The sequence below is a fragment of the Anomalospiza imberbis genome, chromosome 2, assembly GCF_031753505.1.
Source record: "Anomalospiza imberbis isolate Cuckoo-Finch-1a 21T00152 chromosome 2, ASM3175350v1, whole genome shotgun sequence".
Taxonomy (NCBI): domain Eukaryota; kingdom Metazoa; phylum Chordata; class Aves; order Passeriformes; family Viduidae; genus Anomalospiza; species Anomalospiza imberbis.
The window spans coordinates 17,959,795-17,986,859 of record NC_089682.1 but is presented as its reverse complement, the minus strand read 5'-3'; the positions used below and the strand labels follow the sequence as shown (position 1 = coordinate 17,986,859).

Sequence of the window (27,065 nt, the reverse complement as noted above, 5' to 3'; positions counted from 1 at the left end):
TTGTACACAAAACATTCACTGGTACATTAGTGGAGAACATATCTTACTAACCTGACACTGCCTTCTCTGCCTCTGCTCTGCTCAGCCAGGGCAGGCCGTGAGTGCCCACTTTGCTCGCACATTTTGTCTCCACAGCTCAAGGGGGAGATGAGCCCAGCCTTTGAGGTGTTAAGATTTGGTCTTGATCCTTTGAACTCTAATTATGGGGCTTTAGATGAAACCTGTAGATGTCTAACGTGTTTTTTTTTCCCCTCTAATTTTAGGCTTACTTTAACCTTGTCCTGTCCCATGGACTTGAAGAATTTTCCTATGGATGTACAGACATGTACAATGCAGCTAGAGAGCTGTGAGTGCCCAATTGCTTTATCTATAAAATAACAAGTTTTTACCCTAACATTCAGTGATTATATTGTATTTACATCATCACATTTGTGTGGTGAGACTCAGTATTCTTGTTTTGTAAGGGAATTGTGTTTATCACCATAATGTGAGGGTTGCCTGTTTCTGTGCTGCTCCTTCTCCCTTATCTTTCCCTCTCCTCGGTCACATCACCTTACCCGTCAGAGTTGCATCACTTCCAGGGGTAAATACAGCAACTCTGTTGGAGAAATTACTAAATCTCAGGAAAGTGAGAACAATTATTACACAGCCAGGGATTTGCTATGTCCGATAGAGTTAGGCTCACTTTTGGGAAATGGAAGTGAATACCCCATGAAGCAGAGGTCCTATTAGTGATGCCTCAGCTGGTGTGCTAAACCCAGGCAAGGCATGGACTGGGGAACCAGCACACACCCTCCATGCTGTGTCGCTGCCAGCACACACCACAGCACTGCCTTCACCTGCCCAGGTAACCATCAGGCAAAGCCAGGAGTAGCTCAGGCTCTGCCAGGTGCCAGTGGATTGTTCCCAGTATTCAGTAGGTACCAGTCTACCTTGATGATTTTTTTTTTTTTTTATTTTATTTAGGGGAGACAGGACTTAGCTGTATGGCTATGAACTGTATCCTGCCACCTGACTTTGTGCCCAAAGAATCTTAGACTGGTTTGGGCTAGCAAAATTAGTTTTTGGTGGCAAACCAGGGCAGTACTTCTGAATATAACAGTGTTTGCTTCTTGCTTTTAATAGAGTAATGGTGTAGTTATAGCAACCGACAACTAAGAGGAATTGTGCTGTTGTTAATCGAACTGTTTGAAAATGTAACTGAGATAACACATATTGCAGTAAAAGACATGCTTCTCAGACATTAGAACATTTGCTCTTTTCTGGTCAGTTGCCATCTAATAAACTTTGATTCCTTTATTACAGTTGGCTACACCATGAATGATCTGATATTTGAGTGGCTAAGTGATGGACCTGTGCAAGTTGCAGAGGGTTTAACCTTGCCACAGTTTATTTTAAAAGAAGATAAAGAACTTGGTTATTGCACAAAACATTACAACACTGGTGAGCATTATTCTATTTTTTTTCTATTAATTGTTCCAATGGTATCTATTGTCAATTTGTAATGGAAAAATAGCGGTAAAATGAAAAAAAAATTGATTCAGTCACACTTATTTTTCAATCTGAATAGAAAAAAATTTACCCTTATTTTTTTGAAAGATTTAATTTCAAAGTTCCCTTTAATGTCATTAAAGTATTCTAATGTCCTTAAAATCATTAAAGTATTTAAAATATTAAAAACTGATTAAAAATTGAATTGTTTTGGTATCCTTAAAATTAAACATTTTAACAAACTTACTCTTTTATTAAATATTGATTACTCACTTTGAAAGTGCTGATTTTTCTGAACCTAGTTTATTTCTCCAGCATATCAAATTGCCAATAAGGAAAAATAAAAATTCTTACCAGCTTTTTTATGTAGTCTAATTTATGAGATGTAGCATGTAAAAAGACAATGTTTTCATTGCTGATCTGAATAGTGCAGAGACATGGAATGTTGGGAAATTGTTTGTTTAATACTCTTAAGTTTTTTTCTTCCACTTGCTCTTTAGGAGTTTATAATGTTGTGTTTTCTAGCTTTAGCTTCACAGAGAAGAGGAAATTCTGTTAACATTTTAATTTAGCTGCTTGGAGTTTATTTAATGGGGACAGCATTTAGAGAACAGTTTTCTGGATGCTTTCTGGGATTAAATATAATCCCTCTCATCTAAAATAGCTTTTTCATCATTTCAGCATAAGAGCTGATCTGGTTGCATCAAATACATTTGTTTCAGTCTATGAAATAATACAATGTGAGATGTTCTGCCTCTGCCAAAAATAATGTCACATTTATTTCTTATGAAAATTGTTGGGTTTAATTTTTATAAATGCAGCCTCTCATTTTGGAGTCCAAAGTACCAAGGAAGGAAAACCTTGTGATTGGCACCCCCGCTACGGTCTTCTCTGTAGTTTGCTTTCAGGTTTAGTGTGAAATTAAAATGTGGATAAAACTTATTACTCAGCCTTCTCCTAAACTCACTGTCCAGGCTGTGCCACAAAAGTCTGGAGAGCCTCTGACAGATGGTGCTACTCATGCCATTGCTGCCACAGGTGGCCACCACACCCCTTCCCAGTCCCCTTCTGTATGGGCAGACTGGTCAGGAACAGCCTCTGCCCAGGTCTCTGGATCTGTCTTTCAAGTCACAGCTCACTCATTATAGAACTTCTGGGATGTCAGAGGATATTCAGTCTCCACTCCTTTCTTTGTCGAACAGCCTCTGCACTCCCCTTTGTGCTGACTCTTGCACCCACCATTCAGCATTGTAGACCACCAGAAAAATATAGGGACATCACAGAAAGGAGCAAACAATCTAATTTCCCCTGAAAGGGTAAACAAGGAAAAAAGCATCTTTGTTCATTTTCCAACCACTCAAAAGGGTTTGAAACCATTAGCATGACACTTTAGGAATGAGAGGTTTTCCTGTAGTCTGCCTGGAGTGAGAGCCCTCACAGTACCTGACCCAGAGTAATTTTGAGAGCAGCACAGAGTGATAGCATTAGTAGCTGATGAGCTGTTGCAGCTCAGGACTCTGCATCTCCTGCTGCACAACTACTTCCACTGCCAGGCAACCCGAAACCTCTGTCCCCCAGGACTGCTGTGCAGCAGCTATCGCTTGTTTGAAGAATCTCTCACCTCCCACGAGAGATTGGTTTAGGTTTCGTGGAGTCAGACTTTTAGCAAAATTCAAAGTAGATTTTGAGTGGATTCTGTGAGTTGATTCTTTGACCTGATGCTGTGAGACATAATCCGCACACAGAGGCAAATGAGATTGACAGAATGAGGAGTGTGCTCCACCCTAGGACTAAGAGTAGTAGTTTACAATTTATCTGCTCAAACACGATTGCTTAATATCATGGCTCTAATAGATCAAAATGCTGTCCCCTTTTAATACTTAATGTTATATTTGACTAAATAAAAGCTCATTGAATTTTGAGAAAATAAACATTTTGTTACATTTTCTGGAAGTGAAACAATTGTGCTAATATTCATTTTCTCAGTTAATATGAAGAACTGGGCACAGTTCTTCTGGGTCAGTTCACACTGACCACTTCAGTGGTCCTATGCTTCCCCCAAGCTCGTATGTAACAAGTGGCTGACTCATGTTTGTGTATCAGGACCTGCTTACAGCATTAGGTTAGGAAATCAGCCACACATCTAATTTATGTTCAGAAAACAAGATAAAAATGTGCAAAAAGCATTTATGAAAGTAATTTCATGTTCTAGGAAAGTTTACATGCATTGAAGTCAAGTTTCATTTGGAGCGTCAGATGGGATACTATTTAATCCAGATGTACATTCCTAGCCTGCTGATTGTCATTTTATCCTGGGTTTCTTTCTGGATCAACATGGATGCTGCTCCAGCCAGAGTTGCACTGGGTATCACTACAGTTTTGACAATGACCACGCAAAGCTCAGGATCAAGAGCTTCCCTCCCAAAAGTAAGGAAATAATTTTGTACTATGAATTTGTTCTTAATAGGAAATGTTTGTGCTACCCTTTTAAATTTCAGGAAGATCTGTGTAGATATGAATCTGATAAGGATACGTGAGAAAGTGGTAACAGAGTGATGTTAAATTTGCAATACCCTTCCTTGCATTTGAATTAAGGAATGTTTCTGCTGTTTTGGTGGATGGCTGAATGGTGCAGCAGTATGAATTTTTAATGAGTTTCTACTAGTTTTGACACTTATTTTTGAGTGTTTAGAAACCAGATTTTCTGTGATATTTAGATATCTTACTGGATTTCTTTCAGACTGAGGACTTTAAAAACACTGGACTGTTAGACTTTCATATATCTTGATGTTTCTAGATATGGAACTTCATCCAATGACTATATAAATATATCCCCCAGAAATGTATATATAAAATACATGTTTGTAACATATATGCAACTAAAAGATTTCTTTGGTGAACCTTTTTAGTGTGGAACTGCTGGTGTCTTTGTTTCACAGCAGAATTTGTCCATATTCCATTCATTCACGTGTCAGCTGAAGACCTTCATCCTATCTATGCACAAAAATATCCTCTCATTCAAATTTTGTGGTCTCTTTAATCCTAGCCAGATGCTGCAGATGAATTTACAAATTACAGACTGGATTCCCTGTTTAGTCAGGCTGACAGCTCTTTTTAGCATAGGCATAGCCCAAATGCTTCTGATAAAAGCATTCCTAGCCGAATTTAATGTGCAAGCTCAGGTTTTATACAACTTTCTGGAAGGGAGTTCAGAGGTAGGAAAGTTTGCAGTAGTCTAAGGAGTTATGAGATACACTCCCTGAAGAGTCCTTTTCCAGCAGTCCAGCATCAAAGGGACTGGGATCATCGTATCAATGAAAAGCACAAATTTTGAGTGTTTGTGTAGAATGATCCATTCCAAGAAAGCAAGCTGTATATTGTGGTGCTTCACCCTCAGAATCACATTTGGTCTCATTCCAAATATGCAAGTTGTTCAAGTGGAGGGAAACTTCAAAAATATAGGGCAACTCCATAAAGTGCATGGATTGTCTTACTCCTTTCTTAGTAATGAGAAAGTATCACTTAAAAATCTGGTGAGTACATTTAGTTCAGCTTCCCTTATTCACTTAGAGAGACACATAATTTTCCATGCAAACTGAAAGCCTCTCATATATTAACTCAGAATTTCAAATTGAAAATTTATTAAACATTTCTTCAGACAATTCAGTCCATATTACCAGTGAGCATTCTGAAAATAATTTCTGAAAAGATAATCTTGGCAAGAAGCATACAGGCTCTTCCAATAGCAAGTTTGGAGTCTCTGAAGACTGTGTCTAGATGGCACAACATGAATCCATGTGAAATATTCCAAGTTTTTTATAAATTATCTGGCTTGAAAGGTATGGATAATAGAATCACTGTAGTGGAGATTCCCACCCACATTTCCTACTGGGCAAACAAAGCCTGATAAAAGGCTCTGCAGTGTTAGAGTGCCCCAAATGCTTTAGAAGGTGTTTCCATCACAGGCCTTTGATCCAGCTGAAATGTTTTCCCTTTTGCATTCTGTTGTGCTTGAGTAGAAAAGTATTTGCTGAGTGGAACAATGGGAAGGTGCAAAATATGTTGACCATGATATGTTGATTATCAGAGAGGTACTTCTCCTGCCTCAGGATTAAATAAATTTATCTCATCAGCTGTCAGAGAACGGTGGTGCTCTGCCCATACTCCATCTTCTCCTATTCTGCTGTGTTCCTTTGCCAGAAAACAGGCACTAATAAAAGTATCTCACCAGAAAGCCCAGTACAACTAATTTCAGTCAGGCTGTTACATTTTTTTCTGTGTAATTCAGCTGAGCTCTATTTTATAGCTTTGATCTCTATATGTTAGTTAATCCTTGTGGGGGCTTTTGAAGGTGTATCACTTGACTTAAAAATGTGGTTCTAAGTAAATGCCAGCATTCCAGCCAGCTGACTCCCACCTTGGATGATTCAGGTGCTTGGAGAAACATGGGCACCATTCAGGTCCTGAATCACCACTACCTGATTCCTTATACATAGAAATAAGATTTTCTTGCTATTGCTGTCCCAGGCATTTAGCTATTTGAAAAACCTGTCTGTAACTTCATATGAAAATTGTATTTACTAATAAAATATGTCCAGCTGTAATGCACTTGGAAATAAAAATACGAAAAGAACTGAATCAGATCAGTGTCAGATCTGAAGCCTCAAAATCCCTGTTTAAAAATAATGGTTTTCTAGACCCTGTCTACATATTGCCAAGACACAGGAAGTTAGGCTGCCAATGAAACATCCATTTAAAAGTTGCTCCTAGCATGAATGTCTAACAGAATAATATATTTCAGGAGGCTTATTTTTGCAAGAATACTGAAAAACACAGATGCAACTTTGCTTTGTAAAAGCAGCCTAGGATTGAATACAATATAATTTCTCCATCCTTCTTTGTGTCCTGTTCTTATTAATATAGATTCATGCAATTTAACTTTAATTTACCCAGTTTTGTGCCAAGAGTTTCTTCACATTCTTCTCTATTTTAATAGACCTTTACCACAGAAAACAACAAAGTATCACAACTCACCAATTTTAAAGGGAATCATTTCTTTACCTAAGAAAGACCAAGAAAAATTGTGATAAGATTCCTTAGGGTTTTTGTCTGTTTCCAAGTCGCTATCTAAATGACTGAAGTGTTACTATTTAGAAGCAATTACCTATGTATTTTTCTCAACCCTGGTGTAAGATAACACAACAATGTTCTGTTTGCTTAAAATCGCTCTTTTACATATTAATAATTAACATTCATTTCTATACACTGATTTAATAGTAATAGGTCATGGCCACACAGACATTAGGCACTCAGCTGTTGAAAATTAAACATAAGCTTGACATTGCTGAAAAGAAAAGAAGGGAAAATGGAAGGAAATTAAAGAATGAAATTGATTCAATCTGAAGCTCATATTTGCTGCATATAAAAGATTTATCTAGAATGTATTCTTCTAAATGAAATATTCTTTGGTAAATTTTGTAGTATTTCTTTGTAAATTACTATATTTAGAGTATTTTGTAATGCTATCTAAGAATATGGGGTGGAATTCCAAGAAATATTCACCATGAAGCCAATCTCTTTTGAAGTGATGAAATTATTTTGTGTATGTTACAGAGAAATTGTGAGGGGTCCTGTAACCAGAATTGCCCCAGCTGGCTGTGTTAGAGGGTGGTAAAGAGCTCATCCAGAAAGCTGGGGTTCAGTTCCCTACTTCCAGTTTGACTAATCCATCTCTGGGATGTCCTGGAATGGTGATCCAAAATAGCAGGATTCCTATGATCAGTTCCTCTTCCCACATGTTCATGTCTATAAGTCTTACCCACATCTGATACTCTTCCGTCTGAATTCCCTGGTCACATCATCACTTTCCACTTAGAAACTCCATCTGGGTAATGTTTGTGCACCCAGCTGCACCAGTGGCTCTTGCTGATCAGCCAGCTGAGCAGAAATCCTGGGTGCCAGCTGGGCAATCACTGTGACCACACAGCCACAGTGCAATCTCCAGGTGACCCTGAGCTTCCTGTGTGAGTCCTGTGCATGAGCCGGGGACATCCCTTGCACCTGGGCTGTGCTGGGCTTTCCCTCTGCAGAGACGAGGCACCATGTATCCATCAAAATAGGGACTGAGGATTGTCTGGGCACCACAAGGGACACCAAGACATCTGTCTTTCCTTACAGTCCCAGATGTGTATAAGCTGGGGGAGTAAAGCGGGGGGAATTCAAGGTCTGGTAGTGCAGAATTGTTAAGAAATGTTACAAAACAGTTATTTTCTACAGAGCTTTGAAGCACCATTTTCTTGCTATTCTTTTTACTTGTAAATGGCTCTCCTGTTGAATCAACAGAATAAAAAGTTTGAAAGGATTTTCAAAAGAGGCATTTAAAAGAATAATGAGTTCTCTACTTTGCTAGTTGTGTATTTTTCAGACTGCTTTCTTCTTAAAACACTTACATAAACCAAACCTTAGCAACAACAGTCCAAGAAAATGAGTTACTTTTAATGCCACAAAGCAAAACATTTCAGGATATTTTAAGTCAAGTGATGGCAACTGTATTTTACACAGTTGCATAGCATTCATATTGTGTTACTTTAATGCACAGTGCTTAATGAATGCATTTTCTGTCCCCAGGGAACAATCTGTGCAGAATAAAGTCTCATTCAAAGCTCACCAAACTTCTGGGAGTCCTTTCATTCACTTCATTTTGCTTTAAATCACTCCATATATTACCAAATACAATAAAAGCATAGGTACAGAGACTTTCAAAACCAAAGCCAAAGAAGTCTATCCCCTTTGGCAGTAAATGACTGTTTTTATGTGTCATCTTCTATCCCCCAGATATTTGGAGACTTTTACAGATTCTTTGACTTCTGGTAGGCCAGTCTCCTTTTTTTGAATGTCAGAAGCTATCAAGTAAAGAAGATACAGGAATATGGCACTTTTGATTTTTATTTTTAATTAAGGTTAAAATGATACCATAATAAGTGGGAAAAAAAAAAAGAAATTAGGAACAATACCAATAAGGACAAATGAATAGATGCTATTATTAGGGACGATTTTGTTCTGTGTACATTTGTTTTCATAGGAAGTAGAGCACCAAAGGTGATTGCTTACTCTTTCATTAGCAAAGCACAGAGATGATACATTCTGGTATGGCATTATGGTAAAAACACAATAATGAAGTAACTTGGAATGGACACAATTTTTTGACAAATTACTTTTAGTCCAGTCTCAGGGTCTGAAGAGGAAATATGGAAGTAATTTGACAATCATGAGATTTGTTAATTGGCACTTGGAGTATGTGGGTGTCTGAGCCTTTTACACACTGCTTAAGTGATTAAGACAACCCTATTGCTATAAGATGTTTACAAATTCCTGTTGGAGACCTAATGGTCCAAAACCTTGGTACTTTAATGTGTCTGGTCTACATCACATATTTATGTATCCTGACAGTGTTACTGTAAACAAACTTCCAGTTTTAAAAAAATTGTTCAGGACCCTTGAGTATTTCATTGGTTGTCAGTTTTCTAAAAGAGTGAAAGAAGGTATCCTGTCCAAACTCTTGGGCAGTCAGGCTGCATTGTCAGGTAGCCATGAGGAGTTACTCTTCAGTCATGTGTCTGTATGAAAATGTTTTAGGACTTACTAGTTTTGTTAATTTCCAGCATTCTTATATAACTTTCTTGTAGTTTTGACATACAACATTTATTCCTTCTTTTACTAATATTAAAAGATCTTGAAACCTACTTTAACTCTGTTTTTGGCGGGGGGGGAGTGGGGGTTGACAAAGCTAGGTACAACTAATTTTTGTACTGAGACAATATTTTCAATATCCATTGGTGTATTCCATATAGTATTTGAATCTGGATATAGAAATCTGTTTTACTCTGTATGATGAAGGAAGTCATATTGACTGAATATAGTTTCCAACAAAAAAGTTCCAAAAGTAAAAAAGCTTTTTAAGTAAGTGGACATTTGTTTGCATACTGTGACTTATTGAAACAATTAAATGGGTACAAACTGTTTGGGACTAAATATAGAATTTTGTGTGTAAATAAAAAGTCCTACAAAATGCTATAAAAAAATTATTCCTGACAAGTAGTTTATAAGTACCAACTCATAACTTACAGTTCAGGAAAGGTGTTTTCTGGTTCTGATCTACAAATTTTCATATGTCATTTTTTTATTCTTACGACTTCTCCCTTTGATTAGGTTTTCTCAATAGTGATTTTGAGGCAGGATATTAATGTGTGTGTGCTTGAGGGCAGAAGGTTGTTAGAATGGCAGTGGGAGATGTGGTATATGCATCAGATGATATGTGGAGTACCAGGGAGAACTTTCCAGCCACTTCAAGTATTAATAGCACTGTGGCCATGTTAGTGCCAGCTTGAAAATGTGTCCTTGGCCCCACTTAAAAGAATCTGTGGTGCCCAGAAACTTCTCTGCTACTTCCAGCTACAGCAGCTGGTCTTGTTAAAGACACCTTGTTTTCTTGAAAATTTTGCACCTTTGAGATCTAGGTGGATACTTACAGAGCTAGCCTGTGCAGTTACAACTTCACTGGGAGCAGAAATCTCAATTAAAATTATGTTGGATGATCTTTGGCACAGTTATATATGCTGTGATCATGCATCCGTAATAGGAAGAATTCTTTTTCTTCCATTCCACAACTGTTTCTAATTCTATAAAACTGAAGTCTTCAGTATTCTGCGTAGGTAAGAAGACAAACCCAGCAGAATCCATGCTACTTGTGAGAAAAGCAGGAGGAAGAATGATATAAAAGTTAAACACAGTATCTAAATCTGATGCTAGAAATTGTCACATTATTCTATTTAGTTTGGCTGCAGGTATGTGGTACCCTGGACAGTCTTTGGGTCTTACAGTGGTTATGTGTGGGTTCTAGAGTTTCTCTCTGTCCTTCATTCTGTGCAAAACTGACTGATGAGATATGACTGGTATCTGATTAATACCAATACATTAGGATCCACAGCAGATTCTACTCTCTGGAAGTCAAAAATGAATGAGTAAATCAGTGACCTTTTCCACTGTACTCATCTAAACTTCAAAGTTTTATTTTCTGTATAGTGAAGATGGTGGTATTTACTGTACAAGAAAAGCAGTAGTTGCTGTCATGTGTGACAGCTAAAAATATGCAATAAGATGTGTCTGAATACCTCTGGGATGTAGTTTGAGTACTCCTGGCTCTTCCTCAGCAGGTTTTATAATGCATTCATCTGGGAGGGCTGGCATTCAGCAGAGCCTATTTCAAGCATCAAAGAAGGGTTGAAGTTATTGTGCACACCAGTCTGCTGATTGTTTCATAATCCTGGCACGATACTGGAGCCTTCAGCTTCATTGTCACACCCTTCAGGACTTTCTGGTGGCTTTTAGTGTCTCTCTGAGGAGGCCTCCTGCTGCTCTGTCACAGACATAAGCACTGCAAACCCTCTCTGAAGCAATGACCTACTCTGTTGTGGCTCATGCATTTCAAATAATTGCAAGACTTGACTCTATTAGCTCATCTAGAACTATTACTTATGAATATATTCTGTTAATATTTCATTTGAAATAATGTTGATGGGACCCCCTGGAGTCTGTGAAAACCATTTTCATTTGCAGTTTGCCTCAAGGCTGCTGCCTTCCAGTCTGAATATCAGTGCTCACTGCACGTGGCTGCTGAAGCAGCTGGGCCATTGACATCTTACTCCCAAGTTGTCTTTGAGTGACAATGGAGCCATTTGAATTCTGTTACTTGAATGACAGATCTTCCTTTTCCCTTTGGGAAGCATTTTCATGGGAAAAAAGAATTGCTCGTTGATATTGATACCTAAAAGTATTAACTCCTTCTTCTCCTCTCCCTCTTCCCTGCAAGAAAACCAGAGGGAGACAATTTACTTTTTCATGGATGCATCAAACAAACTTCTGCAGGAGCAGGAACTAAATTACTCAGTGTGTCTTGCTTTTACATAAAATATCTGTGTTATGACAAAACTAAAACTTTAATTCACCAATAGTGTGGCACAATAGTCTTTGCTGAGTAAGATCAGCTTTGGAAATTAATCAATTCTAACCTAGGTATTGCCAAGAAAATGATATAATTTTGGTTTTTAAGGCATGTCATGCATTCTAGAATGTGTCATTATTCACAAACCTTTGTCTTAAAGTTTTAAACCGTGAGGAAATAGTGCCTTTTTCTTCTTATTTCCTCTTCCTAGAAGCTTGGAGTTAATTGAGATATCTTGTCTCAAAGAGAAGGGAGCAGGAGAATAAAAAGCTTTGATCCTCAGTAGCTTCTATCTGGTGCTAGGCTGCCCTGCCTGTGAGAACCAGACATGGTGTGATGTCTTCCCTCCTTCTACCAAAGGTCAAGGCTCTGGAGAGTGGAGCCAGAGCTTTCAGTACATCTAGAGAGGAACAAAATGACTAAGTCACAGCAGAAATGTAAGTTAAGGAAAAGGGAGAACGCGTAACAAATGTTGCTTGGTTCAATGATTCACAGAAAAGATAGTACAATTATGTTACAAATAGTTATTGATAAAGACACTTATAAGGAGCATATATCAATATTTGTCACTTATTGGAGAAACCCTTTCTGTTATAAGGTTGTCTACCGAGAAACTAAAAATTGCCTTTAATTACTTCATTGATGTAAATTATTGCATTTTCTGTCTCGTTCCTGCAGAAGGGAATTTTCCTTTGTATGTGTAATAGCAATTGAAACACTTTATTGATTGATTTGTACTAAAATTGTGTTAGCAGTTCTACTTTTTAAATTTATCTGTGGTCAGGAGGCATTGATGACCAACCATTTCTTAAGGGATGATCAACTTGAACTCATCACTTAATTTCTGAGGGAACCATATAGGTTGGTGGCAGACTGCAATGAGAGTACCACCCTCCTGGACCACACCGCTCTATGCTTGAGTGTGCTCTGCTCATAAAAAAATGACTTAAAAACACTTTGATTTTCCGTAGAACTGACAAAGAAAATATGAAAAATTAAGAAAGTGAAGCAGCCCAAATGTCAGGATTATAATAAAAGCTCTTTAGAGTTAGACAGTCTGTTCTGTTTCTTTTTCTTATTCAAACAATAAAGATACGCACTTGTTTTTAAAGAAGGCTGTAGTTGTCTGACAGGATCTATTTTATGAGTTTGTTGGCTGCATTTTGCTGTCTCCTGAACATTCTAGCACAAATAGAATCTGCTCAGAATGAAAACAAAATCCTGTCACTGGGAATGTTGTGTCTTAAAGCATTCAGATGCTCAAGCTTTACTGCTGCCCTTATTTTTACCAGGGCTCCCCAAAGTCAAGGATGACAGAGTTATGTTATGAAAATAGCACAGATCAACTAATTTATGCATATATCTATGCCTAGATATGAAAAAAAAAAAAAACAAACACCCCAACATTGCTTTTATGTATCTCAAAAAGGATAAAATACCACTCTAGGAAGAAATGTGGTCTTTGTTTTTGGTATCTTCTTTATCTACCCCATCTAGTGAGAGGACAGAAAACCACAGAATTATTCTCTTACTTGGTTAATTATTCCCTCTGAAGTTGGTTCATTTGTCATGTTTTAGTAATGGTGTAGTGTTGATTTTAACTGGGTATGGTTGGGGATTTTTGGTAAATGAGAATTTTTTTCCTAACAGTTTTCCAGTGCCCTGTTAGGATCAGGATAAACACTGCATTGCTCATGCTAGAAGTGTTATGTGTGACCTGCACAGTTGGAACAGACTGGGACAGTCTTCATTGACTGGAACAGCAGACAGATGTTTCACAAGTTAAAAATGTGTGTACTACACATCCTTCCCGGAAAGACCTGTAGCCTGGCAAATGATGTCAGGGTGAATTGTTTAAAGGTAAAATTCTCTTGGTGACTGCAGTTATAAGAGTTGATTAGCTTCTTACATTAATGAGGTTTCAGTAAAAGCTTCTCCCAAATTGAAAGACATATCTAATTAAAGGCTGTGCATTGCCTGAATATGGGAACTGCACTTCATGGCAGTTCATCTGGCCAGTTTCATTCATGATTTCTGTGCTTAGACTGACTTCCTCCAGATGTACTTCCCTCTTAGTTAAAGCAAGGTGTTTTCTATAGCAGCTGTTGTCCACAGCAGAGTTCAAAATCATCTTACCCAGCTCTGTCTGCCATCTGTGAAAGAGAATTTTAAAATACATCCTTGGCACTGCTGGCTGCTGTTTGCATTGTGTTTTTTTCAGTTTTTACTCTTTTGAGATGCTCTTCTTAAGAAAAGGCAAGTGAAAATCACCCTGAAGAGAGAATGAAAGTGAATTTTCAGATATGCTCTCTTCAGCTAAAAACGAAATCTGCAGTTTACAGCTACAATCAAATAAATAGTTCTTCCTTTCTCCTCTTTGTGTAGTACACATTGTATTAGATCTATACTCCAGCAGTGGCAAACATTTTTTGTGGGGTCAGGCATTTTCACTGAGGAACTGCTTTTTGTAAAACACACATCCCTTTTTTGAAGTTATGAAAAGGATACTTTAGCACAATGTTTTCATTTGTTGGAAAAAATTCCCCAAATAATTTCTGTTGACTTCCAGCCACCACTGTCTGATTTCTCCAAAACATCTTTTTTATTATTATTATGAAAATGCCTTGATACCTGGAAATCAAAATTTAACTAGTCTAAAAATATCTGAAAGGTTTGACACAAAAAGGGAAATTTTAGACATTATTCAATTAACACTATTTAAAAACCCCAAATTTGTGGTTTGTGACTTTTTTATATTTTCATTTTTTATTCTAATTTAGAATACATTTTTGAAATGTCAAAAATATTGAGGGAAGGGAAAAATTGCATCCTACTCAGATTTAACATTTATTGAGATACTGGTAGGTACTTTTCAAGCATGAATAATACTAAGAGTTCAGAGAAAAACTGCTCTAATTAAAAATTTACCACACAAGATCAAGCTCAGGCACACAAATACTGAAAAGAAAAGAATAAAATCAAACTGCCCCACACTGATATCCAGCCATGCTCATTGTAGCCAACATATGAAGCTTCAAGTTACCGGGGCACAGTTTGGCCTGTTAGAATTCTGATGTGGCTTAGTGACTTGTAGAAATAATTTTTCAGCTCCAGAAGGGACAATGTGACTTTCCAGAATAACCCTGTTTTTTGCATCCAGTTTCTGCTACAGTTGTGTTTTATAGATATTCTGTATTTGTCTTAAGCTTGCCTTGAAAGTGTGCAGTCTTCTTTTGAAAATGGAGTTTGGAATTTTATTTCAATAACTACCTGGGCACACTCTTAAAGGGAAGTGTTTTTTAAGAGAGGATTCTCTGCCTTTACCCTCCAGTCAGTGTTCCTTGCTATGCAATTCTTGTTTGGTCTATTAATGCTGTCCAGACCCAGTGTCTTCTCATTCGGGAAACTCTATGATGAAACCAAGTGACCTTATGAATTTTTTTTGTTGTTTGTAAACTACAAATTGAGCTTCTTTTGTCTCTCACTCATTCAATGTCTTTGTCAGCCTTCCATCTTGTATTGTTCTCACTGTGCCAATATAATCTTTTAAAATGCAGTAACCACAACTACACTACAGTGGAAACTCTTGATGTAGCTTTCTTCTTCCTTCTCCTCCTCCTCTGATGTGTTTATAGTCCTAGTAGTTATATTCACCTTTTCCCCACAGCTTTCCAGAGCTGATGCTCCATTGCCAGTCCCTTTCTGTTCCTCTTGAAATAAAAATGGAAAAGTTTCATTACAATGAATGGTAACTTAGAATGAGTATCAGACAGGGTTGTAAAAAATGGTAGTTTATATTCATTTTAGCCACTTAAATAGCAGTAGAGTCTTGGGCAGCTGGGAAAAGTGTGATTGCCTGAGAGCCTCCCAGGTTCCAGCCAGACAAACAAGTGATGATTTGGGTGTATGGGGGAGGTGAAGTCAGAATTTTTAAGAAGTTTTTGTATCATCAAATGGGAACAATGTGGATTTGTATGGAACATGTAAATGCATTTCTTTAATTATAAGACAGAAGAGTTCCAGTGACAGCATTAGTCTGAGAGAGAAAAAGCTCTTCATTAATAAAGTGGATAGGCAATAATTTTTAATACCAATTGAAGTGAATAAAACAATATTAGAAATAGTAAAAATATTCAAAATGTAGAACTCCTTTTGGGTTAGGGGAACTGTACCGATGTAACAAGTCGCTTGTTCATCCATGCAAGATAAAAGACCTTTAATAGTTTAAAATCAACTAGTGATGTACATCACTAGTGATGTTGAGGCCACACATCAAATCCTGTGTTCAGTTTTGGGCCTCTTGCTACGAGAAGGACATTGAGGTGCTGCAGCATGTCTAGAGAAAGAGCTGGGAAGGGTCTGGAGCACGAGTCTGATGTGGAGCAGCCGAGGGAGCTGGGAGTGTTTAATCTGGAGAAAAGGAGGCTGAGGTGGGACCTTATTGCCCTGTACGACTGCCTGGAAGGAGGCTGCAGCCAGGTGGGTCAGCCTCTTTTCCCAGGGGACGAGCGACAGGACAAGAGGAAATGACCACAAGGTGCACCAAGGGAGGTTTAGATTAGATATTAGGAAAGATTCTTTTCACAGAAAGATTCTTTTCACAGAGAAGCTTTGGAACAGACTGTCCAGGAAGAGGCCAAGTCACCAACACTGGAAGTGTTCAAAAAACGTGTGGATGTGGCACTTCAGAACATGTTTTTATCATGAATATGGTGTGGTGCTGCACTGAATGTTTGACTTGATGATCTTAAAGGTCTTTTCCAGCCTTAACAATTTCATGATTCTATGATTCTGAACATGCACTGAAAACATTAATGTGTAGCTCTATGTAATTATGAATAGAGAGCTATTTTTCAGCTGTGGTTTGTAATAGCAGATTGAAGAAAGATTAAAATAGCCCATAATGGAAAGAAATTGTGTTTCTGAAGTTGTTCAGAGAAAGCCAGAGAAATTTTTTCTAGTTTTACTAGTGATGGCTATTTTATTATATGAATCTGGTTTTTTAGCACTAATTTTAAATCAGAAAGTAAACAACTGACTTGTAAACTTGAAGTGAGATTCAGCTGTCAGAACTGAGGTGACTGAAAGTTGTTTTGGACTATGTTTTCTAGCCACCTGAAAGAAGGAGGCACCTCCACTGACAAATCCTTCTGACACTCCCGTCGGTATGTGAGGCAGGTTAGGTGACCTCTTGTTTCAAGTGTCAACCAGCAATGCCAGACTGACCAGTCTGAAAGTCACATGTCTGAAGCAGTGTAAGATAAATCTCATCCCAAACATGCAATATGAAATGTACTAAAAAGCATATCATAATGCAGAAATATTCAAAACTTTATTTTTTTATTTTTCAGACAAGTAGCTATACAAGAATCTTTTTACCTACATCTACTATTTGTGTGTGATTAAGCTCAAACCTGTTGCATTTAGGAAAAGAAATTGTTTTTTTCTTTCTCACCCTTATTCATATGCCATACCAAAACCAATTAGAAGAAATTAATTGTAGATGAGGTGGTATCCAAACTCTTGTTTCATTTTAACCTGTTACATGTTTGTTAATCTTAAAGACAGATAGGTTACAGGAGGTGACTGTAAGACTCTTCACAGAGGCAGTGAGGCTGCCCACAGGGCATAATTCTGTCTCCAGTTCCAGTTTTCTAGGCAGAGAGCTGCAACTGCTATCACAAAGACTCAGTTTGACTCTTGGAGCTGTAAATTAGAAAAGAAAATTGAATGCATACAAAGTAAAAATAATTCAAACATGTGACTTCACAGTGGATTAAAAAATCAATTCTCAACATAAACTGCCATTCTAGGAGGAAATTAGAGGCTGATATTAGTGGTTTTTTCAATGCATGCATTTCTGGATAAAAATGATTTAAGAATTTCAAGAAGGGATTGTCATCAACTAAACTTATAAAATCCTCCTGCTTATAAAATGGTCACATTTCATACTGACTGGAGGCAATATTGGTTTTCTTACATCATTTAGAGTTATGTACCAGTGTCATTTTTACATTTATGCATAGATCTGCCATGCACTGAGCATTTATACAATGTTCTGTGAGAGCTGCACTTATTCACATGGTGGATTTTCAGGCCTTGGTGGATGTCACCGGGATTATGCACGTTTGAAGGAGGGAGAGGCAAATGCAAGTCTCTGATTTAGGAGGTGACTTTCCCTCTGTGATCAATGCTTGTGTCCAATGTATCATTTTAGAGCTTCTTGTTCACTGGGGTCATGTTTTATTTGCTATTTTTTGTGTAAATGCATGTAGAGGTCAGTACGTGAGCAAGGTTACAAGTGTGTCTCAGAATGTAATATAAAGTATTTAATTGAATCCTTTGCTCTAGTGTGCCAACAGGCTGCATGGGGAGATTCTAAAATCAGTCAGAAAATAAAAAGCTGCGCTTTGCTGGTTAAATTTTGCAGTATTTTGTGTGGATCTGTGGATTTTTCATATGCATGGAGCAAGCACACACCATAAAACTGAGATCTGCTGTTCAGAGCGGAGGCTAAACCTTCAGTTCCTTTAAAATAACACAAAACCTCTGACTAATTTACCAAATGGAGAACTTACTTGAGTATATTTATTTTTTAGTGGAAGATTTTTTCTTTAATTAAATCAATATTCTGCAGATAAGTGTCTTCTTTAAATGCAAAATTTAGGGGTTCACAAGTAACCCAGGAGAGCAAAGAGCTAAACCATATCCCAGAAAACATGTGGTTGTCCTTCTTTATTGAATGATTTTTGATTTGTTCCAAATGTGAAAGCTGATACGTGCATGTTTTTGTGTCTGCTCTTGCTAGTTCCAGTGCTGCATTAGACAGAATCTGCTGTTAATATTTCAACACTGTTGACATAACCATTTTTGTGATTTACCATCTCCCTGTGTTGGCTCTTGGTCACTTCTAAATCTAAGATCCCAAAACAACAGGAAGTTTTGCTGATTAAGGAAAACAGATCTGTGAAACCACAGCTAGTTTCCAATATGATGTTCTTGTGAAAATGTTTGCTTTTATTTTATTCTACTAGATAATCTCCAGTGCAAGAGTTTAGCTCTAAAACTAACAGTGGTTACATTACACCTTACTCTTCATGTGCAAATATTTAAATTTTCTGGTGTCACTGTTTATATATGAATTTGGTGATGAAGGCAGAATGTTTCGTAATTCAGACTCTCAAAAAATGGATTGAAATGCAAGAATTATGTGAAGAGATTAAAGCAGAAGTGAAATTACATTTTATCTAACAAACAAGCACATACTTTGCCAACTGCAGAAAGCATTCCCCTCCTCTGAGAATTTTATCAGGGCTATTGTGCATGTTCAACAATTCTGCTTACTGCTACATCACAAAAAGCCTTTAACTATTTCACCATTGCTACCAATGCCCAGCAATAACAGCAGATAAGAGCACTGCAACTGGGACTTCAGTGTTAGAATAGAACTGAAGGAAAGTAATTATCCTGCATCCTTTTTGCTTTTAACTGTCATTTCTGAAAATCTGCAAATTTGTGGTTTCATAGAAAACCCAAGCTGCAATGGGAAAAAAAAGTACAAAGCAAAGTTGTTGTACTGTACATGTCACTTATAAAAATGAACCTGAAGTGAACATATTTATACAAGTGTTTTCAAACAGCCCCACATCATTCCCCCTCCTATCTCTCTTCCCCTCCACATAAGCACACTCCATCCAGAGTTGCCAGGATACTGTAAGAAAGGCTGGTTTTGCAGGGCTCCTAGCTGTTCCCAGGTACAGAACTGTGACTGCTGTGGAGAGAGCTTCCCTTCGTGGTGTTTCCATGTTGTGTTGGCAGGCTCAGGAGATGTGTGTAAGAAGCCCCTCCACAAGCACTCTCAGGATGAGGTACATCAATACAGGACAGTACTGGAGCATGTCCTGCAGATTGGCTTCTTCCATGTCCTCCACGGAACATGAAATATGTCTTTGACTTTTGTCTCAGATAAGCTTCACTGACCTGGAGACTACCTAGCATTCATGGCTCTTAGAGAAGCAAAAAGAAGTTGATGATATCAACCACTCTTTACCCACAGCAGTGCACAGAGGTCCAAGTGATGCTGTGGACTCAGTCATGAAGCAGAGCACCAGGCCTGTCTGGTGGTAAATATGGATTTTGATCTTACTGGTTGGGGTTTTTTTCAGCACAATCTTTTTTTTTTAATTTGGAAAACCTGATTTTTCCAGTTCAGAAAAATTTCTTGGGACAGGATGCTGCTGTATGATCCAAGAGCAGCTAGCAGAATGAAGCACAAAACCAGGAAATAGAGATCTTTGAATCTGGTTTTACTCCAAGTGTTTCCAACACAAAATTTTTATATTCAGAGTATTACACATGCGTGCTCACACTACAGGAAATAGGTTCTAGAAATCAGTAAATCCCAGTTTTAGAAACTATAGGGGACAAGCAATTACACAAGGACTAGAGACAAGATGCCATTTAAAAGGGACTAAATTGGTCTATGGGAGAGTCGGCTGTGAATGGGAATAGAAAGATGACTTTATGTCTTTATACAGCATTTCTATGACTAACACTTGTATAATCCCTTTTTTATGTGACCAGGGAAGATAGAACTACCTTCTTCATAAGATTAAAATTTGTACTTTTTGTGAAATGGTCCTGGATACTGTTTTACTCTCTGGTTTTTGCTGAGATTACAGGCCTCTTTTTTCACATTCTGTGTTGAAACTCTTTGACATTGTCTTGCCATTTTATGCAACAAAGCTCTGTGTGGCCTGATAGAATCATACAGGTAGCTGCAATCAGTAAACACACACATCACTTATACAGACAACAACAGCACAGGCACTGACAAAAGGGATAAGAACATTTTTCAAGTTTTCTCCCCTTTTTATTTGTCCTAAGATATGATCCAGAACTGAAATTCAGATGGCTAAATTGTTTTACAAGAATTTCATTTATCTTTTCTCTACTTTGTCTTTTGATAAGTGAAAGTAAATTCCCAACCACGACCAGTTTGAAAATGTTTGCTCAGCTGTCTCCAGCATGCTAGCAATGCCCCAGCCCAGTGTCCAGCTTAGCTACACAACTTTCACTTTGGGCATGGTCAAGGGCATCACAGTAAGAGCCAGAGGGAAACCACATTCATCTCCCAAGTCCTGTGCTTAAGCCTGACTTGCTTTGTGGCCCTCTAAGGTGTATATGAGCTTGGGGGACTATGACAGAAGTTAAGTGAGTGAATCATGTAGATTATGCCCTGCCAGTGTCCCCCTCAGCCTGCCTCTTCTGGTCTTGTAGTAATACCATGTATTCTGCATCAAGCAGAGAGTTTACTTATAGGTCTCTTAAAAAAGCATGCCAGGAGACAAGGATTGATAGCATTATGTTTCTGAGGCCCCCACATATCATTACTGGCAACTTAATCCTTCAAAAGTCTAAGCTCTCTATGCTGTTTCAGCACCAGTGTCACCTCTGACCTAATAGTGACAGAGAGCTCCTGCCAAAGCCTAGGAGGAGGTCTCGGAGCCGGAATGTCCCCCCAGGCCAGTACCCAGCATGTGCTGTGAGCACTGTCAGGGAGGGGCGAGACACAGTCATGTCCCAGCCATGGCCAGTGGTGCTTCAGCTACATGAAAGATTTGGAATTAGCTTCTTGCGCTGCCTAGAGCTGAAGACAGGAAGCTGCTTCTTGAAACGTGTTTCATTAAAAGTCTGTTGTTGTTTGTGTAGTAGAGAAAAACCTTGCCCTTTTCCTTCTTTCTTCTTCCTCTGATGTTTTGGCACTGTTCCTATCTCCTTGAGTAGGCAGTAATTGGGAGGTAAGATGTTCACCAGGTCCTCTTTTTCTGTTAGGACCTGATGACCTGGGCTTGCCCTGGTGGGAGGAGCCCTGAACTTCACTTCAAAAATGAGTGACCAGGTCTGTATGTACCTTGTGTTCTGTCCTGGTTTCAGCTGAGATGGAGTTACTTTTCATCCTAGTAGCTGTTACAATGCTGCGTAATATTGATAACACACTGATGGCATAGCTGAATAGTACTTAAGTCCAGGACATTTTTAGTTTTGCATGCTCTGACAGAGAGCAGGTGCAAAAGAAACTGGGAGGAAGCATGGCCAGAACAGTTGTCCTGAAGTAGATAAAGGGATATTCAATAGTATACAATGTCATGCCTAGAATATAAACTGGAGGGAGTGGGCTGGGAGGTGCCAATCACTGTTTGGGGCCTGGTTGGATGTCAGTCAGTGGGGGATGAGCAGCTGTACTGTGCAACCCTTTTCTTTCTTGGGTTTTATTCCTCTCTCTCTTCTCCCTGTCCTCCTCTTCCTTCATTACTGTTACTACTACTACTACCACTACTACTATTATTATTATTAATTATAGGAATGGTAGTGTTATTTTACTTTATTTCCATTATTAAACTGTTCTTCTCTCAATTCATGAGTTTTACCTCCTTCTGATTCTCCTCCTCACCACAGCAGAGAGTGGGGGGAAAGTGAGCAGCTGCATGGTACTTAGTTACTGGCTGGGTTAATACATCTGTACTAGGCTCTGCATGTTACTTGTGAGCTCCAAACCCACTCAATCACAAGCTGACATACACCCTCTGCTCTGCTCTGACCAACCTGCTATTGCATGTCCACTGAAAAAAAAAAAAGATATTGTTACTACTAGCACCTTATGGCACCCTAAGGTTACCGAGGTTACCTAAGACACCCTGTCCTGCAGAGAACACCTGGTGGCATCCTCAGTTCTGAAGCAGTTGGTTTGCAAACTCACCTGCAATACTCTTTCCTTGGTGAAGTGTGGGTTAATCCTGCCAGTGAGATGCAGGCTCCTGAGGGCTGCTTGGGGACTCCCTGGCAAACATCTCTTGGCATGATCTGGGTCCATGTGGAGGGAGGAGAAGAGGTTTGGAGCACTCCCTGCTGTCTCCTGTCTGCTAGGACTCAGTCTTGCTTGAAAGGACTCCAAACTAGGCTGAGGTCCCTTGTCCCTGCTTCAGAGGCAGCCAAACAGGGCCTGGATAGAGAAGTTTGCTGGTAGATAAAGTGACACAGTTCTCTGGAGACATTAATTCATTTCACTGTGGGTGTGTGCAAATGTGCTCTGCAGTTGGTGACCATATCTGTATATTCACAGACATGGTTTAATTAATCCTCTTATGGACAGAACCTACCATGGCATTAAAGAGAGCAAATATTTTTAGCCTGTATAAGAAGTCAGTCCTGCCCACTCACATTAAATCCTTTAGAAGGCAACTTATCTACTGCAGGTTAGCTAGGATGACACAGGAAAGTGAGGTTTCCATTATAGTAATTAACACTTCTTGGGCAAAGGAAGTCTTGTGCAAAGGGACAAGAATAATTGATGACTTCACCTTTTAAAGAAAAAGAACAACTATTTTGCAATGTGCCAGTCCCCCTCCCTGCCCTCAGGGCAGAGGTCCCACTGATTTTGATTGTGCCTTTTATAAAGGTGTGAAAATAAGCCACATTATCTGCTGAGTTCCCATGGCTGACACTGATAGAAGCAAATTGAAAGGACTAAGGCAGAAAAAACCTTAAAGTAGGCAGGATTTTATATAAGAATTATGAACAGCATCTCTCACCTCTTTTTGTTTGTCACACAGATTTGTGCCTCTTCAAAGTCATTAGGATAACTGCACATGTGAATTTTTAATAAGTGTGCAAATCTCAAAAAAAAAAAAAAAAAGAAAAGGAAAAGTGAGTTGCTGTTTGCCCCCTTTCAAAGACACTGCAAAATCCAACAGAATGTCTGCTGCTGATTTGCCTCTATATTCACAATTTGGGTATAGAAAAGTCCTGTAAGAACGCCCGAGTATTCTTTCCTGACTACAGATAATGCTTTTAATGATCCTTCATGACTTTTAGAACCAAAATAAAGTCTTACCCTGAAGTTCATATTTTATATCCCCAACTCAGCCAAGTTCTACTTTCTGGAAGAAGGAGCTCTTGCATTGCATGTGAGTGTAGGGGAAGTGTTTAGAAGGGTGGGCAAAGGGAGGGACTTGCAAATACCTGGAGGAACACTGAGCCATGGCAGATACTGTGCTGAAAGTCTGTTGGAGGAACAGTATTCAGAAACTCATATAATTGAGATTGTTTTTTACTCTTTCGATTGCGAGAAACTTTCTTTAAAGCCTGTTATGACCATTTCCTTATAGAGGGTATATAGACAGCTTTTGGTGAGAAAATTGTTTTCTGAACATATAATATTTCTTTGGGTTAGAAATTCAAGCAAATATTGGGATAATGGACAAATTGAACTGATGCTTTTATAAGAAAAGGATATTACTAATGAGATTTAACCCACTTACTGTATCAAGGAAATAGCTGTTAGTGTTTTGGCATATTTACTTTTTTGCTGTTATTATTCAATGGAGAAAAACTATTTTTATGCATGCCTGATCAGGATAAAGTCAATTCTGACTTAAACCAATGTTCTGTGCAACTTAAACACTTTGAAGGAGGACAAACACAATTTCCAATATGAGAGCAGACAAGAGACCTAGATAACCATTTTCCTTTCCATTTTCCTTGCCTTTGGAACAGATCATATATTTCCAGTTGAAAGTAAAAGGCAGCTTATCCTAGCTCATGTGTGTAAACATTCATACCAATCTGCCACATACACAGCATCCAGTCTTAACGAGCCTTTTGAAGCCCTCATTTTTTGTCTTTGCCATGCCATCCACTCTCCAGCTACAGAACCTTCCCCCCTCTCATCATCCTTGCTCCAACTGAGATGGGAATCAGAGGAAGAGTCAGAGAAAAGGTGCAACAGCATGTAGAATTCTCTTTTGCCTCACTGAAGGTGCCTGTCCCTTCCTGACAGGCTACAGTTTCACCTCAGAAACTTCTCTGGATCACCCCTGTCCCTGCATGTATTCACTCTGTGGCCACCCCTTTCCAGCAGCCTCTCAGCTGAGCTAAAGTAGGGGAGGATGTGGGAATATTGCTGACTGCCATCAAAGAGTTCAAGGAAACAAGACTGGGGAAAGACACAGGGACCTGGACCTCAGTGCACCTTCCCATCTGGTTCTTGCATGCCCTGTGAACATCCTCCCTGCCTCCTTCCTGAGCACAGATCAGCTGAGAGCTGAGTTAGTGAGGCAGGGACCAGAGCCTTTCTAGGTCAGACTCACAGCATGACAGAGGTACGAGCAGAGAATCACCTCAGGGAAAGGGAGAAGGGCTCAACAGGCACCTTTATGGTACATGTGCTGCTTTGTTGGATGGTGATTCTTCCTGTCAGCATTATGCTTATAAAGGGTCTCATTCCAAAACCAATCTCTTCTTCTTAGGAACATTGTCTACCCTAGTAAGAGAGAACTCATCTCCTTAAACCCACTTCCCTTTAAATCTGTAGCCCTTCATGGCTGCAGCAACTCCTCTGCTGTTATTTGTTTGCATTCTGCTGAATTGCAGTAGATTTAAACTCTCAGCCACTAAAATTAAGTTCTTCCTCAGTATTGATTGGATTACTTCTGGATGGTCCTGGAAAAATATCCTGGAGTGGCTCTGACTAAAGATCTGCCACCATTATCTTTTGCAGTTTTAGTATTAAAAAACTGCGCAGTCAAGGCAACCCTTGTGTAGGCAGCATGGTCATTTTAATTACTTTTTTTTTTTTCAGAAAGAGAAAATCCATGCTTCAGTTCCCATTTTGAACAGCCACTGTGAGATGGATCATTTAATTGTGTTCAATATCAGCTGAGTTATAAAATACATGAGAAAAAGACTTTGAAAGTGTCAAGGATTCACTAATGGAAATTAAAACAATATGCATTTCTAGTTAGTGCTGAGTGAAATATCAAACATCTGCTGCAGGGTATTGTAGAGGGGAAGCCAAATGAGAAAGGGAAAAGTGTAGTCTCAGCTGCAGGGGCTGGAAGGAGACAGCAGGTAAATGCCATTTGGAGGCATCCCTCATCGCTCCACATTGCTCCTTGGAAAGCCAAGGGCTTTTCTGATGGACTCTTCATCTCCTGAGCAGAGGGTATACAGAGCAGGGAATTGGCAAATGGGCTGAAGATACTCCAGGGGAATGCAGGGGCTGTGGGGAATGCAGAAAAAGAGGCAGCAGAGAGTGCTGGTTACATGTGCACTGAGCAGATGAGGAGGCAAGAGGGATCCCAGGTTTACTCAATTTGCTTTCCATTCTGGAAATTAATTAGTTGATTGGGAGAGAAGAAAGGATCAGTAGAGATGCTTGAAGACAGAGTCAGAGAGAAACAGATGCTTCCTAAGGAGTGGCTCTGAGCCTAGCAGTCTCTAATCTGGGCACTGAGGAGTACTTACAGTACCTCCCCATCAAAATGAATTTCTTTTCCTGGTAATTATTGTTCAGGGCTCAAGGGTTTAGAGCCTGTTGTTTAGCTCCTGCCACTAATTAAGGGCATCTCTTCAGTGTGAGGTACTCTGGAAACAGAGTAGGTACAGGTCCAGATACAGATAGATACAGATACAGATGATGAATTCCAGCATTCCTTTGGCCAGGTGTTTTAAGATTCAGGGTACCCACTCCCAGCTTCCCTGAGATTTTAGGGCATGGCTCAGGTCCAGAAGCAGATGGATTATGAGGATGTCCATACTCAATAGAGCTAACACACACTGCAAATATAGGGGTTCCACATTTACTCTTCTTATGTTTTCATACTGCAGGCTCCAATATATGCAGTCCTGTAGAGAGATAGTAACTATGGAGATAGAAGCAATGGGAGATACCTAAAACCCCTGGAGGTGCAGCAGGCCCAGGAAGTGTGTTAAACTGCTTGGAAAATCCTCTTCTAGCCCAAGCCTACTTGGCATGGTGAGCACATGCACTTACAAAATGTCACCATTTCACACCAGCCAGTTCCAAGAACCTGCATTCTCCCTGGGGCTCTGCAATTTTAAAACACTTGAAATGTATTTCTATTGTGTTTACCTCTCCATTTTCACATCAAGGGAGCCTGTCAGCAATTTGCTGTGGGGATGGGTCCTGTACAGAAACACTAGAAAATCACCTGCCATCTTTGTCAGCTCAGTGCATAACAGCCCCCCAGGCCAAGCACAGCTCCGTGGTTCTTGCTCTCAGGACAAGGCAGAGCTGTAGCTTGGCCACCTAAAGGTGTGTGTCTATAGGGTGCTGTAGGTGGCTGTAGGTGCTGGCTGCACCACCTCAGCATTCAGCTTTTAATTTTTCCATTTTAGGCAGTGTTAAACTAGGCAAGCGACCTATACAGCAATTTTGTCTCCTGGGAATGTGCAAACTGGCTTCTGTATACCACAGGTCTGAGCCAAAATTTTTTAAGGGCCCTGTTCATTGTTGTTGGCAATGTTTCAGAAATAAAGACACCTTGTTATAAGTGTCTTTACTCCAGAAACTGGTACTCTCAAAGTTGCAATATATCCAAGGAATTTCTTTGCCCTCATTGACATTCCGACATGTTGCATGTTTTCACATAGTCAGTAGTGTGCTGATTACTGTGGTTTCAAATGAATGTGTCAGTTTGAAACCTTATAAGATGCACAAGAAAAACGAGAGAAACACTGTGTATGTGTTTTCTTGATTAGACATCAGTTTTCC

General features: G+C 39.1%; 1 protein-coding gene across 7 annotated transcripts in view; it reads left to right on the top strand.

Moving 5' to 3' along the window:
• GLRA2 (glycine receptor alpha 2) overlaps window positions 1-27,065 on the top strand; it is a 121,528-nt gene that overhangs the window by 44,761 nt on the left and 49,702 nt on the right. For 6 of the 7 annotated variants that reach the window (XM_068180027.1, XM_068180023.1, XM_068180022.1 and 3 more), the window contains exons 5-7: window positions 264-346; window positions 1,306-1,443; window positions 3,704-3,918. In XM_068180027.1, the coding sequence (XP_068036128.1) occupies window positions 264-346; window positions 1,306-1,443; window positions 3,704-3,918 (436 nt within the window). The remainder of the gene's footprint in view (window positions 1-263; window positions 347-1,305; window positions 1,444-3,703; window positions 3,919-27,065) is intronic. The other variant, XM_068180026.1, reaches the window with a different exon arrangement.